At 37.2% G+C, this 19843-nt stretch overlaps 4 protein-coding genes across 5 annotated transcripts in view; 2 read left to right on the top strand and 2 right to left on the bottom strand.

Moving 5' to 3' along the window:
• The window catches only part of LOC103476786 (uncharacterized), an 8233-nt gene extending 4673 nt beyond the window's left edge, over positions 1-3560 (top strand). Inside the window, exons 7-12 of the mRNA XM_008429368.2 lie at positions 773-814; positions 1413-1521; positions 1617-1839; positions 1954-2055; positions 2813-2919; positions 3194-3560. Coding sequence (XP_008427590.2) covers positions 773-814; positions 1413-1521; positions 1617-1839; positions 1954-2055; positions 2813-2919; positions 3194-3344 — 734 coding nt within the window. The 3' untranslated portion in view covers positions 3345-3560. The remainder of the gene's footprint in view (positions 1-772; positions 815-1412; positions 1522-1616; positions 1840-1953; positions 2056-2812; positions 2920-3193) is intronic.
• A 1576-nt stretch (positions 3561-5136) lies between these two features.
• Positions 5137-7702, top strand: LOC103476790 (glutathione S-transferase omega-1-like). Of its 2 annotated transcripts, none has more exons than XM_008429376.1 (6): positions 5137-5243; positions 6119-6227; positions 6335-6557; positions 6665-6766; positions 6898-7004; positions 7334-7702. In XM_008429376.1, the coding sequence occupies exons 1-6, from the start codon at positions 5216-5218 to the stop codon at positions 7482-7484; spliced, it is 720 nt and encodes a 239-aa protein (XP_008427598.1). In that variant the 5' UTR covers positions 5137-5215; the 3' UTR covers positions 7485-7702. The 2 variants fall into 2 exon arrangements, with proteins under 2 accessions (XP_008427598.1, XP_008427599.1); XM_008429377.2 differs by lacking the exon at positions 5137-5243 and adding an exon at positions 5429-5520.
• An 800-nt stretch (positions 7703-8502) lies between these two features.
• itprip (inositol 1,4,5-trisphosphate receptor interacting protein) lies at positions 8503-13800 on the bottom strand. The gene is made up of 2 exons (XM_008429378.1): positions 12248-13800; positions 8503-10270 (listed from the first exon to the last, which is right to left on the bottom strand). The coding sequence occupies exon 2, from the start codon at positions 10200-10202 to the stop codon at positions 8622-8624; it is 1581 nt and encodes a 526-aa protein (XP_008427600.1). The 5' UTR covers positions 10203-10270; positions 12248-13800; the 3' UTR covers positions 8503-8621.
• A 256-nt stretch (positions 13801-14056) lies between these two features.
• On the bottom strand, positions 14057-19346 carry fas (Fas cell surface death receptor). Its single transcript, XM_008429379.2, has 9 exons — positions 19239-19346; positions 18626-18756; positions 17672-17809; positions 16898-17015; positions 15474-15562; positions 15249-15344; positions 15046-15086; positions 14778-14796; positions 14057-14686 (listed from the first exon to the last, which is right to left on the bottom strand). Exons 1-9 carry the CDS (start codon positions 19298-19300, stop codon positions 14388-14390), a joined length of 993 nt encoding a protein of 330 aa, XP_008427601.1. The 5' UTR covers positions 19301-19346; the 3' UTR covers positions 14057-14387.
• Between the last annotated feature and the right edge of the window lie 497 nt (positions 19347-19843).

A 19843-nucleotide genomic window follows, 5' to 3' on the forward strand; every position in this document is an offset into this window, starting at 1 on the left:
AGGCGACGATACGTGAAGGGTAAAACTCGCTACATTTACCTCGTTATGTGCGCGAGGTGAAGGAGCGTAAGGCGCGCAAAAGTGTACGGGAAAACATCATCGGCGCGCCGCCCCCTCCAGACGGGGTTTTGGCGCCCCCTCTGGTGCTGCGCCCCTATGCGTTGCATACCCTGCATACCCACTTTTTGCGCCTCTGCTTAGACAGCACTATCCTGCAGTCTATAGTTGCTTAGAAACCATACAGTCGTATGGTTAAAAACATAATACTGTTTTTGTCATAATAATGTTTTTGTCATAATATAAGACAAAAAATGCTGAGTCACGTTACTCAGCGGTTCTCCTGGCTGTTCTGTAAACGGGCGTGTTTTGGTCAAAGTGCAGAGTCATTGTGACCTTTTTATTACTTTACAACGCATTCTGTGGAGAAAAAAGTAACTTCGTTTGCCTTCAATTATCATTTTATGTAATTTAGACAATAAACAACAACTTGACATGCAACACCGTGTCTAATTAATGTATCTTTTTTTTTAATGAATTGCCGCAATATTTTTTTTTTAATAATATGAAATTTTACTGACAAGTTCCTGTGTGGATAAACCCGCTGACACACGAAAAGAAAACAAAAGAAAACGGGGCTGTCTGGTCTTGTTTAAGCTTTCTAGAAAACTTCCTTGGACTGGCGTCTCCTCCCCGGAAGAAGCTCTTTAAATAAAGGACTGCGGCTTCTGTGCTCAGTTCCGGGTGTTTGGTTCTATGCAACCATTTTAAGAAGTTTTACCGCAAACTATGTCGTCCGAAAAGAGCTTCGCCGCGGGTAAGAATCACCTTGTTTCTAATGGAGACTAATAAATTAGACGATTTTCTTTGTTCATGTACACGCGCCGCGTAGCTTTGTTAATAGGAACAAGACAAAATTCCTTTAAAAGGATAGATCATTTTAGGACCTATATCAAATTTTAAAAGGCGAATTGAATGAATAAATCAATACTGTAATAACCTCCTCGAAATGGAGAATTGGATACAGGCTCTTTAGAGCAAAACTAGAGAGAGAGGCAGAGAGAGAGAGAGCGATTTTCACTTATCCATGTGCTGAATTTATTTTTGTCAGTCAAATAGTCAAATTACGTGCCTTGGTAAATCGTATGCCTTAGAAATTATTATAAGTTCAGTTTGTTTTTGCTATTGAGTGCTACTGAGGTCTGCTGACGATTATCATCAGACCTAAAGTATTCTCTTTGTTATAATAATGAACTGCAACTGTGGGTTTTACAGAACTTTTCAGAAAGATGTAGAGCAGAAGGCGTCTGTGTTTTAAAGTAGAACATTTTGAGGATTACAGAGACAAAATGCAATGTAAAAAACATAATAAAAAAATCAACATAGTTTCAATGTTGCATTTAAATTTAAAACAGGAAGTCCTGCACCTGGTCCAGTGCCGAAAGATCAGGTGCGTCTCTACAGCATGAGATTCTGCCCTTTTGCCCAAAGAACCAGATTGGTGTTGCACGCCAAAGGGATCAAGTAAATAAAATATTGTTTTTTTCCATATAAGAAACTTCATATACAACCCTGAAATAGGATTTGTCCTTACTTAAAGGTGTTTTTTTTTTCTTTAGGTTCGAAACCATCAACATCCATTTGAAACAGAAACCTGACTGGTTCCTTGAGAAGAACCCTGACGGTCTTGTTCCCGTAATAGAAACACCTGCTGGTGAAGTGGTGAATGAGTCTGTCATCACCTCTGTGTTCCTGGATGAAGTGTATCCTGAGAAGAAGCTGCTTCCAGCAACTCCTTTTGGGAAAGCCCAACAAAAAATGATGCTGGAGCACTTTTCCAAGGTTTGTGTCGAAGAACATCATCATGTAAATCTTTGGTGCTAATTCCATGTGGATGCTGAATGCTTTCCTGTTTGTATGGAAAAAAATGAGCGAAATCAATCTTGTCTTCTGTAGATAACACCACAGCTCTTCAAGATCTCATCAGCAAGAAGAAAGGGTGATGATGTGTCAGGATTAGAAGCTGAACTGAAGGAGAAGTTCACCAGTTTAAATGAAGTAAGTTGTAATATCTTTTGGGGAAATGTCCATTGGTTAATTCTGTTCAGATTGATTTGGGGCTATTAATAATTTATGTGAATTTTTGTCCTAATGTACAACTTTTATGGGCTTCTAAAACAGATTAGCTGTATTTGTGTGAATTGAATTCAGCTTAAAGTTAGCATGTAAACTATCCTTGACGCGATTGATTGAATGTTTCAGGGACGAAAATTATTATTTTTTTCTTTAGTATAATTGTCCTGTTCATTGCGCTTACATTTCACCCCCTACTTGTTGATTTCAGATCATTTTAAAGATAGCCCTTGTCAAGAAAACCCAAGATCATCCCACTTCCCCATGCTGGAGATTTTAGCTTAAAAGTAACAATACATGAAGTTACCTTTAAAGTTAATTACACAAGTAACATCTAGACCCAAAAGTAGACTTAAACTTCAGTGAAATCACATAGTCAGTCATAGTCAGACTGTCTGTCAGTGTCATGACAGTGTTCAGTGTTCCTTTTTCATAACACTGAAAAAGGAAGCCTGTTCTTCTTTTTCAGTGTTTTTCAGTGTGATATGTTGACTTTTTAAGTTTTAAGTCTTTTTTAAGACTTTTTAAAGTTTTTAGTCGGATAATGTTAAAATAATTCATTAATGTCCGATATGTTCTCACGAACATTATCCTTAACGACTTCTTGCATTTTAATTACTTATTGTAATTGCTTTGCTTTTTTTCCCCAGACAGAAGTGCTTAATGTAATTTTTTTTTTCAGTACTTGGTGAAAAGGAAGACAAAATTCTTTGGAGGTGATACCATTACCTTCATCGACTACATGATGTGGCCATTCTTTGAGAGGCTTGGGATGTTTGAAGTACAACAGTGAGTAATATTTACTTTTTTTTTTTTAGTTTTTTGTATTCTAGGTTCAAAAAGTTTTCAGATCATTTAGTGGGAATAAACTAGACCAACAAGAAGTACAGGAAAAAGTAAATTGTGGTATCAGAGGAGAGATCCCAGTACCTCAGTAGTCAGTGACACCCATATGGCCTGGGTTTTATTCAGAAATATCTATCTCAGGGAATGTATTAAGTCCAAATGATGGCATAGAGTTGGAAAGTGATGTGCTGTAAAGCGTTCTCTCTGGATCTTTCAGCTGCCTGGACCACACACCTGAACTGAAGAAGTGGACGGAGCTGATGCTGGAGGACCCGGCTGTTAAAGCCACCATGCACAGCACAGAGAATCACAAAACCTTCTACAACAACTTCCTGGATGGAAAACCTGACTTTGACTATGGCCTGTAGAAAACAAATAATCAACGCTTTATAGCAACAAGTCTACATGTTTTCTATGTCTGTCATATGGCTGGGTTTTTTTTAATCTTTCTATTGCATTTTGTTTCTACTGACCATTTAAAAGGTAATTTCATGAAAGTGGGTGTTGGTTCAAAACTTCTTTCTAAAATTAGGCATGTGCTATCTATGTCAAAAATAAAAATAAAATATATTCCATCAAAGATATCTTGCTGTGTTTTTTTTTTCTAACTTTCGTTCTTTACTACTGAACGTAGTAAATAACTTTATTTACTACTGTAAATGAAAGCTGTCATTGCCATGGCTGCCATTACATTTAGAGGTTCAAACATGAAGGTGCCAGGTTTGAATAAGTAAATATGCAACTATAATGCTTCTTCCCTATTTCCTAGATGTTATGTGCTTAAAGTTATATAACAGATGAATGGTGACAAAACACTGTTTTTAAAGAATGAAGCTCTAAAAAGCTGCAACATTACAAATCCAATGTCTGCATGCACAACATTATTCAAATATGCTTATTTGACAAACACTATGTATACGATTTAAGTACAGCTTTTATTTAGTATTCAATTAATGTAGGTCATGTTTGTAAACCACCCATTTGCATGTAATAAATAGAAAATATATTCTGTGTGAAAGCTGAACATTGGCTCCGTCTCCTAGACGGTGAATGTGTGAGCACAAAGCTGGAGCTGATTTTGAATGTTAAACACCAAGGGAGTTGCTTCAGGGCAACAGTTTTCACACATTTAAGAACTGAATAATTGTCCTACAGAAGGAATTTGGCTTCAATGCAAACTGACTTTAGTCTTCGTACTACCACAAAAAAAAAAAAAAAAACATTTGAGGTAGTCTTTTCCATCAACAATTTAACAAGATGTTAAATATGTTAAGCTTTACTTGTGCTATGTAATGATACCACTGCCTGAGAGAGACATCCAAGCTTTCACATTAGCCATGTATTCTGACTATCGTCTGAATACATGACAGAATACAAAGAAATCAGACCTGACAGACCTGTGTGGTGAAATAGAGCATGGAGTGTCAAGATAAGAATTGAATTTGGATTGGGAAAGACATTTTTTTTTTTGCAGAATGTAAACATGTGTCCTGTAAGAACTGAAAAAGTAAAAGCACATTAGACCAAATATTGTCCTGAGATGCCATCTTTATGAGAAATATATGATCACACATTTAGGACAAATCTCCATTCTTAGAAGTGGAATAGTTTCCAATAAAAGTTTTTGTGTTCATTGATTTGCCTGGGGTCCCGAAGCTCAATTTATTATCAGTAAGTACTCCCAGGATGTCATCTTAAAATACTTTTCATGTTAAGATTATTGTGGTGCAAAAATATGTGTTTTTTGCATTTGTTGTTAAATAAACAATAATGAAAAAAAACTTTTACTCTGGAAAGTACCTGAAACGGAAAAGTTTCAAAAACAAAACAAAATGTTGTCCTTTTCTATTATTCGGAGAAACAATATTCAATAAGCACCCCTTTTTTTCCCTCTTTGGCTTATTGTGCAATGTCTCTTTGTGGTTGTTATTATCTGCATAATTTAAATTGTGAATAAATAAATACATTTAAAAAACTTCAAATGATAGTCGATAGAAATAGATATATACGGAAAACAGTTACTTCACTTGTAAATACTAAACTACACCTCCTCAAAAAAGATGAGTTATATTTAACGCTAAGTCACCTTTCATTTGTATCCGCCTACTAATGCGCTATTGGCTCCCAATTTTCTGACGCGCCTACGCCGGAAGTAGTGGATAAAATAAAGCATTTCTCCGCTTTGCAGCGTGTTGTCACCTCTGGTCAAACAGATTCCGTCCCAGTCCTCAGGAACGCCATGGCTACTGAAAAATGTTTCGCTAAAGGTAAGAAACGACCAGATAAGTCAACATAGGGACCGTTTCCTGCGTTCTGTCAGCTTGCTAAAGTTTGTACCGCGGACGGTAGTCCAGTTTGTTTTCTCCAAGAATACGTTTTATTATTTTAACCAACCCGGAAGTGCTAACCTCATTGACATTCTCAGGTAGAAATAATGATGGGAATAAATCTGCTAAGTCATTGTGGTGTCTGTTATATGACGTCTTCCCTCCAGCTTGTAAATGATCCATTACAAAAGCATTTTTTCATCCGTTTGAGCTGCAGGTTTGTTTTTTTTCCCTCGTTGGTCATTACCGCGCCATAATTTCATTGTATCAAAGTTTTTAATATGAATTGAATGTGTTGATAAATGGCATTTTTAAGCGGACAAATGAATACATTTTGGCTATAACTAGAATAAAAGTTTGTTTTAGCACTTTCTGAGATGCCGACGCAATAGCGTGACGAAGCAGAAATCTGAAAGTGGGTGAATACTTCTTCAAAACACAAGTTATAGAGAATCATATCAAAAGTTCTCTGACGATTATAAGTGTTTTTGTGTAGTTTGTCACGATAATACTTCTCATTTATGTCTTAAGTGTAATATGCTCTACAAAAAGCCAGATCGTTGATTCAGGTCTACTCGTATCCCATTAAGATATTTATTCTAGTATACCTCAACTTGACCTGATTTTCATCCTGTCTTTTTTTATTATGAATTAGTTATTTCTGTTGAAATGTTGACGTGAAAGATTAGAAAATTATTGCGCATTTAAAGAAAAACATATTTTTAAATATTACACAATCAGAATAGGATACACATTTGTTGTTTGTCTAGTTGCATTTGGTCATGAAAAAGAAACCTTTTTGCGGTTGATCTTAGGAAGCCCTGCACCTGGCCCTGTTCCCAAAGGTCGGCTGCGTCTCTACAGCATGAGATTCTGCCCTTTTGCTCAAAGGACCAGATTAGTGCTGAACGCCAAAGGGATCAAGTAAAAATACATTTTAAAAACAGTTTTCTTTAATCAACATTTTTTTAATTTGTTAATGAACTTATTTCCTCATTGCCTGAACAACCCGATTTTGTTTTGTACGCAAGATATGACACCATCAACATCGATTTGCAAGAGAAACCTGAGTGGTTTCTTGAAAAGAACCCTCTCGGTCTTGTGCCTGCACTGGAGACATCTGCTGGTGAAATTATATACGAGTCTCCCATCACCTGCGAGTATCTGGATGAAGTGTATCCTGAGAAGAAGCTTCTTCCATCCTCTCCTTTTGGAAAAGCCCAACAAAGAATGCTGCTGGAGCATTTTTCCAAGGTAAAGTCCATGCAAAATTTGCATTAAAATATTTAGCTTTTGATTATGGCTGGTTTTTTTTGTTTTTTTTTAGTAACCAAAGAAATGCTGCTACTTTTTTTATTTAGGTAATACCTTACTTCTACAAGATCCCATCAGCAAGGAGGAATGGAGAGGATGTCTCTAATCAGGAAATTGAGCTGAAAGAGAAATTTGCTAAATTGAATGAGGTTGGTTGAATACGTATTGGGATATTTTTCTTTTTTTTTTGTCTTTACCTTCAAGGTTAAATGAATTACTTTGGTCGCCAAATGAACGCGCTATACTCGACACAACACTGATGATGGTGATTGATTTTCAGCACTTGGAGAAGAAAACGACAAAGTTCTTTGAAGGTGACACCATCACAATGATCGACTACATGATGTGGCCATTTTTTGAGAGGATCGAGGTCTTGGAGCTGAAGCAGTGAGTAACACTTATAAACCATGTACTAAATATGTAATTTTATTTATGGGAAGTGTTCATTGAATAGGTGCAAAAAACCAGAAGTTAAAAGTTATCATTTACGGTAAAACATAAAAAAATATAACAAAAGCAGAGCATTTTGTTTTGAAGTAATTTACTTATTGGTCAGTGCAGTAACGCTCAAGTACAGTATTAAAAAAAAAAACAAAACAAAAAAACATTGTGTGACTGGCTATTAACTGCAGTCATCGGTTTTTAAAAAATAAAACCAAAAACTGTGCTTCTGAAATGTTCTTCTCTGCATCATTTTATTTCCTACATCTTGTCAGCTGCCTGGATCACACTCCTGAGCTGAAGAAGTGGACTGAGCGCATGCTGGAGGATCCAGCTGTTAAAATCACCATGTTCAATATGGACACCTACAAAGCCTTCTACAAGAGCGTCGCTGAGGGGAAACCCGACTATGACCTTGGCCTATAACAAACAGCTGTTCATCTGTCAATTTATATTCACTACCACAAATCAGCTCCATTATCAAACTGTCCACTGAACATTCTCTGTACTTGATATGTTGCCTGTATTTCTTGGAGACAATTGTCACAAAGTAAATGAATTTGTATCCCTTTAACTGAATGAGCTTCTGATCAACCATGTCAAAATTTTGCACTTTTTAAAAAAATAAAAATGATACATTTTCAGTCTGGTTAAAATTATTTTTTCTATGTTTACTAAAAATAAGTTGTAGATATCAGACACAAACAATACCTTAAAAAAAGTCACTATGCTTTTAAAAGGAAAAGTATCAGCTGCCTTTGGATTGAGTGGAGTTAGGAGTAACAAAGGGTTCTTGTTAGCTTGTTAAACAGCTCCAACTCTGAAATTGTATTGGTCAACTTCATGACTAAAGAGAGATGCAATCAAAAAACCACTTAGGAAAATTTGGTGTAATTCCAATTTTTATGTTAATACATACACATACTGTATAAATAAAGAAGCTAAGAGTGGCCTGCACCCCTTTTGTTGAAAAGATCTTTCTGCAAAATACTGCATATATTTTCCAACATGTAACCCATTACAACTATTAGTAACCATAAGACACTTTTAAGTGTTGCAGTTGAGCCTAAAATTAGTCGTACCACCTGGCAAATTTTAATTTATAATTATTTCATTCCACCAATGAGACTGGTATCTCTCAAACAGGGAACATCAATTTGGATAACATTTTGTTTTATAAAAATGTACATCCTTAATAATAAAAACAGCTTAATTGGAATTACAACAATCAAATCCTAACAGCTGACCAGCTTTTTGCATGCTTCCACTGGTGTTTATCTTTAGAGATGAGCTCAGGTCTTTGAGGTTGGAAGGTCTTCTTATTGTTTCCCTGATCCTTTACAATCAGTCAGATTAAACATTGTCATGAAATGAAGAGATTAAATCTGAAATCTGCCAGAGGTATGAATAATTTTTTGACATAAGTGTAGGTAAAAAGGGGAGAATCAGTCACTAACTATTTTATTGGTGATATTCTGAGCTTGCTCTCAGGCTCAGCCAGCCTGGATGGTGAGCCATATTAAGCTGTGCCTCTGCTTACAAGCTCTCTTCCAGGCGGTGGTGTTAACATCCATTGGATAAATAAGGTGTGTACTCTTCTATAAGAACAGGTGCATTTCTCAACATTTCTTGGAAGTGCCTAACGGTCGCTGCATAAAGCTTCCTCCTCAGCACCAATGACCTGAACAGATTGATGGGTTCTGCTTTGCGGAATCTCTCAGGAACCCGAATGTCCCGAGGCACTTTTCTGTTCCCGATTAGAGCGTGGTACAGTCTCTTCTCCTGCAAGCTCTTCTGCAAGAAGCTGAACACATCCTGAAGCCTATGCTCCAAACTGGCTGTTCCCCATGCAGAGGTCTTGGTGCTGAGTAGCAAGTGCACCATGGCGGTCTTGAAGTGGTAGCTGGTGAGGGCAGATTCTCCTGTCAGACTCAACTGCTTTCTGTGCAGAAAAGTAGCGACCTGAAGGCAGTGCAAGTGGCAAGAATTTTGTGGTAGTCGCTTAGCTAAATACTTCAGCAAATTTCTCTCGCAGACAGCTAAGGAGAGAGGCCAGTATGGGTCTGGGAAACTGTTGTGATCTGACGGAAAGTACGAGACAAAATAAGCGTTTGTGTCTTCCAGCTGGACCACAGGGATGAGGTTCAGTACAATGACTTTTCCAGAACGGAATCGGATCTTCAGAGCACCAGCAGCATCCAGGCTCCGAAAAGTAACCTCAAAGTCGTATTTGTGGGAGATGCCTGCCCACGCTTTGGTGACGGCGATCTGAAACCACCGCATGATTTGATCTTTGGCTAAGAAATGTGTGCCAGAGGAGCACAGGAGTTCATCTGGGCTGCGGTTCACTTTGACCACCTTGTTCTTATTATGCAACAGACAAAGCACATCCTCCCCAAGGTTGGCAGAACCACATAGGCAGGCCTCTTCATTCTCCCCAAACATGGTCACCTTTATGGTGCCAGAACACTGCATGTCTGGTGGAATGTCACTAGAGGAGCTGCACCACAGATGGTACTGGAAAGAGTGAGGATCAGGAGGTGTGAAAGGCACTAAAAGGTCACACATCAGAGGCTGGCACACCTTCCAAGACTCAAACATGCTTCCTACTCCAATGAAATCACCAACCTCCATGTCCACCTCCCTGTCGCACATGCTCCGGAGCGACTCTAGCAGGTCGTCGGCAAAACCCTCCACAAACTCCCTCACTTTCCAGTTTTCATGGGACGAAGTGTAGGCGCATTTATCGCAGAAGTTCCTCAGGGCATTCTTATCCATCATCCTGGGAGGGACGGATACGGTCTCAGATATTACATCTTCGTCCTCAACTGGACGAATTTCATCTTCTGCAATATCTGCTCTGCACATCTCGATGGCAAGGAATATGACGAAAGACACGGCGCTCCAAAAGTACCAACTGAAACCTTGATCCGATGAGGTCTCCTCCAGCTCGGAGTCCAGCTGCGCAAGCTCTTTCGCCAGCCTGGCATGCTCCATCTCCAGCATCTCTTCGTGCTCCCGCATCCGTGCCACCAGATCCTCATCTTGCTCCGGCAGCGTGGTGTTTTCATGGGGGAAGAGTAACGGGTGATTCAGTATGGCAGCGGCCACCACCATGCAGACACGTGCAATGGTTCCCTGCATCTTGAATTGGCAGTTTAACACACCGGATTAGGCACCAAGCAGACATCGAGACAGCTGTATTTCACATCCTGAAACAGAAACATAAATATTTCTTTTAGTAAAAGTTCACATGAATATAAGACAATACAAATTTATAAGAGTTATTTATAGGAAGCTCTCCACCCACTGCAGGAAGCACAGACCGTACGACTAAAAACAGACGCTGTGTGCTGAGTGACGCACTCATCCACTATCGCACTTGGCTAGAGTGAGGTAGAAAGACTAAACCTTTCAGAAAATGTCACCCCTTCAAAACTGCATGTACTCCCTTCTTGTAAACATCCACATTGATAGTTTATCTTTTCAATTTCTGCTGTATAGAAAAGAGGATATTACATAAGCCCAAAAGCTTAATATAAGCCACCCCTAGGATATCATGTTACACAAGTGCATAATGTTCAAAATGCCCGTAATGCAAAAAAAAAAGAACATTAGCTTGCCAACAAAGTCCTTGCAGGTATATTCTAGAAGGAATTGTCCAATCTTACATCCTCATAACATCATAAAGTGATAACATTTTAACTTGACACTTCCTTTGGTGCACTAGAAAAGGGAAGTGAACGTACTATGAGTTCACTTGAACACCACGAGTTGTTTCTTGGCAGCCCGAGGGATTAAAATGGCAGCAGTAATGGCGTATGTGAGGTTCTTGTACGACTTACTCACTAGAAATATTTCCAACACTTGCATCAAAACACGCAGTGAATCCGACAAGAGGCCTCAAATGAAGCGCATATTAGATAAGCTTTGTTAGGTTCTGTTACAAAAACATGTAAGTTAGCTGCTTATCTTTGATAAGGCATAAACTGTAAATGACTTATCACAACCGGACAAGGCAAGCTGCTTTGACCAACATGTAAAGAAGCAGAATTAAAAAAAAAAAAAAAGGCCCTTTAACTACAAAAGGACTACCTAGAGTCCCTTTGTAGTCCATCTTTTCACTCTCTCATAAAGGCCAGATTTATGGAGGACTAAACTAATTGTTTTCCCAACAGGGCCTGATGATGCTCTCTTTGCCCAACTAATGAATTTAGGTAGATAACCATATCAGACATGTTTGCAGTTGTGCACCATAAGCTTTATTCACCGAAGCATGCTCTGTCAAATATTAAAAGCTTGGGATTTTATACCCAGACTCTATGCTAAACCACATATGTGTTCCAAATTTTTTTTAAACAAACCTCAGGACTTCATAGGTGAGCTGTATTTATATTGATATTAAACAAAGGTGGATTCTATTCACTAGTTATGTGACTTAGGGGTATTAGAGTAAAGGGGACTGAGTACAAATGCATACCACAACATCAAATGTTTTGTGAGGGGGTGCCAATTCCTTCTGAGGGCTTTAAACCAGAACATTTTTTCTCACCAATACAGGAAACAATGTGTTAAAAACAAGTGGCTCAATATACATATATAGGTTATTATTTATCCTTACTTGACCAAGGTTAAATGTTTGTAAAGTGAGACAGACTCTGCATGATGTGACCAATAAAAACCAGAAACAGCAGGATTTCTACTGCATATTTAACTGCATTTCTATAGATGTAGCTTTACTAAAGTTAATACATTTTCTTGAGTTATTAGGTAATGTAATTAAGTAGCTATTATTGCGCTTTAGAGTACGTTTGTGAAATATCACAAGAAATGAGTTTTTCTACAAAGACGTAACGAAACAGTGCAAGTACAGTGACGTAATGGTGGCAGTTGGCGGCTCCGCCTTTGTTGCCTTAGCAACTAAATAGAAGGCTAAATGTGGCGGGTAGACAAACATTTTTCCAGACCAAATGAGTCACCGAGAGCCGAAACGGCGAACAAATGAACCTTTGTGCCTCCAGAAACTGTAAGTGGAATTTTACAACAACAGAGGGGAACTCAAATACTCCCGGGAAAAGGTCTTGCATAATTTGGACAGCATGTTTCAGCATCCCCACACTGACTTTCAGAAAAAGTTAAGGTTTTAGAGACACCAACGTGTTTATCAAAAACGGAGTCGCCAAACCTACCTGCGCGCGCCCTTCAAGTGGAAGTTCATGTTGATAAAGTCCATCCGGTAAAAGCAGCAGCCTCCATGCGAACAACTCGGGGACAGTTTCTCTCACTCAGCCTCCTCTTCTCAACATTTCCTGGCTGTGCGCTCCACCCATGCTACAAAAAACAGACCGCCCAGATTTCACTGCTGCGCCCCAAACTAGGGGTTTGTGAGCAATGACCAAACTACTTTGTCACTCTGTACATCTCAGACTTTCAGATCCTATCAGAGTGCTGTCATCTGGAGAAACGTTTGGATGACTACGCAGTTGCTGGGCTAGAAACTGGGTGCAAAATCTGTCAAATTTGATCTATATAGCACATTTCTGCAAAAAGGCATTTCAAAGTGCTAGCAGGCTTTTTTTGTGGCATAGTCTAGCAACAATTGTCTACTATTTAATGTGGAATAAAAACATAGGAGATGATTTTAGGGGAAAACTGTAAAATATCAAACATCCTTTCCATTATGAGAGAAGTGAATGGTGGATAAATACCCCAGACACCTGTCAAATTAGTCAAAACAGTGTATTTTACATCCACAGAAAACGGGGGCATATTAAAACATTTTGATCATTCACACAAATTGGTTGTTTTCATTTTTCTGACACTGAGATTAATAGTATAGATATTAAAATAGCATGAAAACCAAAATTATATTGAAAATTTGATGCACCCAGAACCTCTTGCTGTCTCCTCCCAATAAGGGTTAAAATGATGCACAATCTATCACAGTCCATAAAGAGCAAGTATATGACATAATCTAGAGGCTGTTTTAAAAACACCCTTTCTGATTTTGCTTATTTATTCAGTATCTGAATCCTTTTCAGTCACAGAACTTGATACAATCACTTGGGATATTTGCTAATTTTCCAAATCTTCAGACAAAACAGTGAAAAAAATATATTTTTCTTGGCACAAAAAAAAGTAAGACATGTACAGCAACATCCATATGCAAATCTATGCAAAAATCAGACATTTAGGCTGAAATAACAAGGCTTCTAGTGCCTTTGAACTCTGTCAAGTGTCGTCTATTGATTGTATGCCACTCCATGCTTTCCAAAGAGAAAAGTTTAATTTAGTAGCATTACATTCAACTTTTATAGTAATAGCTTTCCCAGGGCTGTATGTAATATTCTGCCACAAAACACAACTAAACATTTATCCTTTGGTTTTTTCCCCCCTTTTATTAAGCAAAATATAACCATTGATGCTCAATGTCCACTTGAATTAGTATTTTTTTTCTCCATTATTAAAGTGAATTTGAGATTTCCAACATCTTTAAGAGAAAATCTAAAAAAAAACAAAAAAACAATTATGTCCAGAAATTAAAAAGAGTAATAACATTACAAAGGACAATCACATCTGTATTGTGTGGATGAAAGAGTACAGAAAGACAAAATAAAACTCATTCAACAATGCTAGAGCATCATATGTTGAATCTTATAAAAACAAGTTGGTAACACTTTATTTGAAGGGGTCCTGTCAGTCTTTAGAAGCTCTAAAAGTTGCATTGAAAGTCCATTAAAAATGCTAACTTTGCATTAAAATATAATTTACAAAATCATGCAAAGTTGGCACTTTTAATGCAACTTTGCGTTAAGTGTCATTATTTACCGAATGACACTTCATGACAACAGTCAGACATTCATAAAGCCTCCTTCATGTTCCTAACAGGTGTTATGTCATGTTTATGACAGTGTCATGTCAGTCTTATGGAAATAACGAGTTACCAACAAGTTAAATAATACATGATATAACTGCTAAGTATTTTTTGACCTCTTACGTATTTGAACTTCTTTTTATTCATTCAGTGCATTCAGAGTAAACCTCTTTGAAAATTACAAATTTAACGGAAAGTCAGCAGAAGCAACTTTTTTTTTTAAAAAAAAGCAAAAATACAATTAAGCACAATTTTCCTGTCAGCTGGACCAGCATCTAGATTGTGATAATCCATTCGCTAAATTTAAAGTTTTTAAAAGTTTATATAAAGATTTTGATTTTTTTCTTTTTTTTAAAAAAAGGCACATTCTAAGCTTGCAAGATCGTAAACATTTTTGATTGTGCAAAAATAATCCATGCCATCATTTTATTAACATCATAAAAGATAAAAAATATTTAGGCAGAACTACTACATTGTGTAGGAGAGTCGACCGGATACAGCACGTCTTTGATTTTGTCCGCCTTGTTGTTTTTCTTCATTTTCCGCAGGGTCGAGATCATCTCTACAGAGGCAGGCCTGCCCTTCGCCTCCACCCATTTTCTCAGTAGTTCTTGGGTCCACATTTCACCATCACTGTGGTGGCTGAGTTTTGCATTCTCAATGGCATTTGCCATCTGACACTTGAGTGCAATTTGGCTCATATCTTTCCAGCCGATTATTTCTGCAACTTCCACTATGTGCGACTCCATATCCACTGGGATGAAAAGACAGGGAAGATGTGACTCGGGGAAACCAAGGAAAACACGACGGATTTATTGATCATGCAGAGACATATTCTGTCTTACCTGGAAGAAGTGGGTCAATCTGTGAAGCACAGAGAGATTATTAGTTTTTATTTAGCTTACATCTACAGAATCATTTGCCATTTCACAAAACTGTTACAAAAACACAATAGTAGTTAGGACAACGAACCTGTCCCTCCTACATAAAGGATCAGCTTGTTTAAGGTTAAAGAAGAGAAAGACTTAAAACTTTGCCTTCTAGGTGAACAGAAAACATGACACAGAAGCCTAGTATCTTAAAATATAAAAGTGGCTGAGTTAATGAACTTACCACAGGGCCAGAGGGCATTGGTGTGTCTTTTTTATGAAACCCTTTAGAAATAGTAAAAAACAAAAAAAAGGAAAGAAAGAAAAACAGTTTGTTATTGTAAATAACTAATGGATTGGATTACTGTTATACAAGATAAACAATGCTGTTTACTGAAAACCAAATGAATATCTAGCATACATGTGTTGAGTGTTATGTACGCTTACCCAGAATTTTCTTCCTGAACACTACTACTACAATCACCACGGCGACAACAACCAAAACTGCAATCACAATGCCAGCGACTGCACCGCCTGGTAAGCCTTAAGAGGAAAACACAGCACTTTAATCATAAGCTCTTCCACAACATTCTTGTTCACAAATGAAGTCAACGTAAATTTTATAAAGCAATTTGAATGTGTTATTGTAAAATAAATTCAACAATAGCTCACCAGTACTTTCCTCGTTGTAAGCTGTTTCCTCGTTGCAAACTGCATCACTGGTGGCTGTGCAGGCATCTTTGATGCCGGTGGAATCACATCTTAAAGTAAGTAGTAGACCAGGTCAGTTTTTTTGTTCCTCAAAATAAGTTTAAGGGCAAGTGGAAGAAGTTTTGTTCAACAGGAACCCAAATGTAAAAATTATGCTCTTACAATGTTCTTCAACTAATAAGACCATGTAAATTGCTTGCCTTTTCCAAATGTATTCAAAGCTGTTAGAATAACTGAACTCCAGAGCCTGGACTTAATTTATGTGTGCACTAGACATGGGCTGGTTACTGAGGAGAAAGGGACACTAATGTTTTAATAAATAATAATTATAATAAAAAATCCTAAACCCTTCATGTGGATTTAAGTCCTTTGAGTATATAAATAAAAATGCTGAAGGAAGTGACATTTTCTCTGGCTTTATAAAACAAAGTGGTCAACCACATGTTCCTGTGCACTCCGGGTCACTGGTCGTCAGAAGGTGCTGTGCTTTTTCTACGTGAAAGGAAATGTTCTTACTTAGTTTCTTACTTAGTTTCCTAAGTCTGCAAATCAAAATAAAATAAAAAAAAATTCTGAAGTTTATATTATTAATAAACAATATGGTATATTATTCTAGCAGCTGTAGGAATACTTGCAAGTTTGCCGTTCCTTTACTTAGTAAAAAGCAATTACACTTTGTTATACATTACTGTTTTTGGGTCACTAACATCTGAAGCTGTGAGTTTCTATATGGGGCTATCACACACGGAGTCTCATAGTGCCTATGCTTATGTGCAATTCTTTGTGTGTAAATGTGGATATTTTTCCTTCTTTTGAATTGTGCATTTTTAATTATCTTACAGGTTTTTTTGCACCCCGCAGTGATTAATACCAATTCACTGCAAGGTGCTGCTGGTTTTGGTTGTAGATTTCAATTGAAATGCAATAAGCTGGTAACTGGGCAGGATAATGAAATATTTTAAGGTATTAGATATGTTAAGTTTCATTTTGTCATTTCTTTAATAACATATTTGTAGCTTTATCAGAAATTACCACATAAAAAATGGTATATTACTGCGTTGCATAATATAAAATATACAGTATTCCATACAAATATCCAACTTAATGTTTACATGCATTTAACAATACATTTATAATTATTTGCCATCACAATTTCAAGTTGAATGGGTATTTATTGGATTACTGCAATTTTACTTGCAATTTAGAACGTTCCAATAAACATACTAAATTACAAAAATGAAATCCAATGAGTCAGGGTTCATTTTCTGAAAGTCTTAAGTTTGCCCAACACATCCCTATGAGTACCGTGTGACCTAACAAGAAACTTAATGAAAACAATGTTCTACAAATGGTTGAGCATAAAGATCCGACAGAAGCAAGCTTACCTTGTACAGGGATTGCAGATTTTACAGGTTCCGTCTGCTTTGGGGCAGTAGTAACCTTTCTTACATCTACACTTTCTGTCTTTGATAGTGGTGCAGGATTCTTCTTCTTCTAAATTAGCTGAAAGAACAAAACAAAGTTGTAACTTAGAACTTTTCACACATAAACGCTGAAAATAGACTCAATGCTCTGGTTCACTGCATTTTTTTGTTTACTCCAATCTTTATTGAAAAGCAGCTCATTCTTCTTTCTTATATCACTGAATCATTAACTGTATAACAAATAATTCTGCAAGTATAATTTGAAAAAATATGAAAATCAAGGTACTCAAGACATTAAATGCTTGTTGATCTTACGAAGCTATCCTGGTTCCATTTCAAAAATATATTAGAAAACATAAATAGATCTGAGACTTTTTATAGGATACATATTGAATTAAAATCAAGAGTGAGATTAAGTCCTTAAAATAGAAAATTATCCTCTTGATATAAAAGAATATTAATTTGTTCAGTCTCAGCCAGACGTATTAATACAGGTGGATAGAGGTGATAAGAGTGTGACTAACTGGCGTGCTTGCAAAAAAAATTATGACTTTTCCTGAAAGTAAAACAAACCACAGTAAAAAAAAACAAACAAAAACGTATTTGAATTTGTCATCTTGGTGTGTGCCTCCATGGTACACCCCATGCTATAAGTGGGTGCAGAAAAAGGGCTAACTGCACTGTTCAGTTAGTCTGAGAAAATTGACAAGTAAATCCTTCCTGCTAGGATTTTACCGTTTTCTTGACTGCAGGATGTGCAGATTTCACAGGAGTCCTTAGAATTGGGTTCACTGTTATAAGTGAAATGTGAAACACAAAATACACATTTTCCATCGTTTGCAGTTTTAGTGCAGTGCTCTCCCACTCGCTGACCTGCAATTTAAACAAACATGAATCAGAGAGTAAAAAAAACACACTGTGATAAAGGATAAGCAGTTGCACTGAATTTGATTTAAGAGTAAAGAGGGAACGGGAGTGAATACAAATACCCGTCGCACTTTTCAGGATTTGATGTGTTAAAACATCAAATCCTGTCCCTTTGTAATTTTTCATCATATAATTTTTTGTTGTTGATTTTCATTTTTATGTCCATAGTGGCAGGTTTTGTACAGTTGTATACATTCCATGGACGGACGGGCGGGCGGGCTGTAAACAACCATCCTCCACTGCCAAGAGCGAAGTGCTGATCTGAACAAGACGGCTGTTAACAATTTACAATTCAATATTTGGAAGCGTGGCCAACATGGACTGAACGGCTTTGCTCACTTCCTCTGCTGCCATTGCCAAAACTACAGGCAAGCTACAATTCTAAAAGAGCGCAGAAAATCAACGTCATTGTTCACAACTTCTCCTTCTGTTCGCTGATTGGCACAGTAAAAAAAAAATAAATCTACCGGAGACAATCCTAGTCAAGGGGAGAAAACTCAGACTGTGCAGGAAGCAAGATTTTTTTTTTTTTTTGAAGAATTGCACAGGAAATCAACAGCCAGCCTATGGGGCTTCTAATCCCACTTCAGCATTAACATACAGCTATATAGCAAAGTAAATATTTATTTGTTGTTGTTTTTTTTTTTTTCAGATGTTCCCCCAACGCTTTACCACCCTGGGCAGAAAGCCATAGTTTCCAGTTAAAAAACGTATTTTCTTAAACCGAATATTTTCAGACAATGATTTCTTTATAAAACTTACCAGCTGCACATTTACAGCAGTTTATGCCTCCGTGCTCGTAAGTGCCATCTTGACATTCCTGCCTTTTCACACGAAGCTTTTCTCGAAAAGAGTGTCGGACATTTAGTTCGGTAGACACCGAACAAACAGCACTGAAAAAGAAAGCAAAACCCATCATTCATTTCCTTTCTGTTCATTCCTTAAAACAAACAATTCAAACAAATCTTGTATTATTGTAATGTAGCTTGGTTGAATACGCCCCTATTTACCAACAGGTTACAAGAAAAGTCTAATTTAAAACTCGAGTGTTACGGCGAACTTGGCTGCCATTGTTTTTTTGTTGTTTTTTTCTTCTCTGTGGATAGACGAACCACACCTTTTCTTAAACACAAGACACTTGAAAACAGCTCGTTTCTTTAAAATGTTCTTTTCTCGGTTCCTTCCTTTATGACAAAAGCCAATTCTTTTCCAAATTTTAATCCCGATTACAACTTACTCAACTCTATACAGGCTTTAAATCAAGTTGTGGTCATAACAGCCTCGCAGTGTCACCGAACACACGCCGCATGTAATTAAAAACATTTAATGAGTCCACAAAACTACTGTCTGTGTGTAAAAATGTCGCTTTACTTACTTTAGAAAAAAGAAGACACAAAATAAAAGGAGAACCACGGAGAACTTGCGTGTGGACACCATTGTTGACTCGGACTGAACGTAAGCTTCCGTGTTACGTCATGGTTTTCTTTTTCTAACTTTCATTTTCTATTGGTAGCACATGTTTTAAACTTTATTTTTGTCTTTTTCTGTTATGACAGCATATACAATTTGGACGCTTTATTGATTTTCTTTTTGTAAATATCAGGTTTTCCGGTTAAAAAAGTGGCTCGTTTTGCGATTCTGACCGTTGTTCATAAGATAATTAGCAGTAAGTCCAGGTGTTTTGGGAAGTCCCAAACAAACACGCTCACACAGGGTTTTCCCAAGAACTCAAACTGAATTCCCGTATCCTCAAACTAAAAAAACCTGTTCGAGATTAAATGTGGGCCTCTGCATTTTTTTTAAAAAAAGAAAACTTATCAGATAAAGTTGTAACGTAATCTCTAGGGTAAACTTATACACCTTCAAAGATTAAAAAAATTATACTCAGAAATGTATGCTTTCCAGGACAGGCAAAAGGGAAAAAAATTATACACAGGTTTGAACTGACAAGTTAGTTTGTGAAAACAATTTGGTTTACAT

The sequence above is a fragment of the Poecilia reticulata genome, linkage group LG15, assembly GCF_000633615.1.
Source record: "Poecilia reticulata strain Guanapo linkage group LG15, Guppy_female_1.0+MT, whole genome shotgun sequence".
NCBI classification, from domain to species: Eukaryota; Metazoa; Chordata; class Actinopteri; order Cyprinodontiformes; family Poeciliidae; genus Poecilia; species Poecilia reticulata.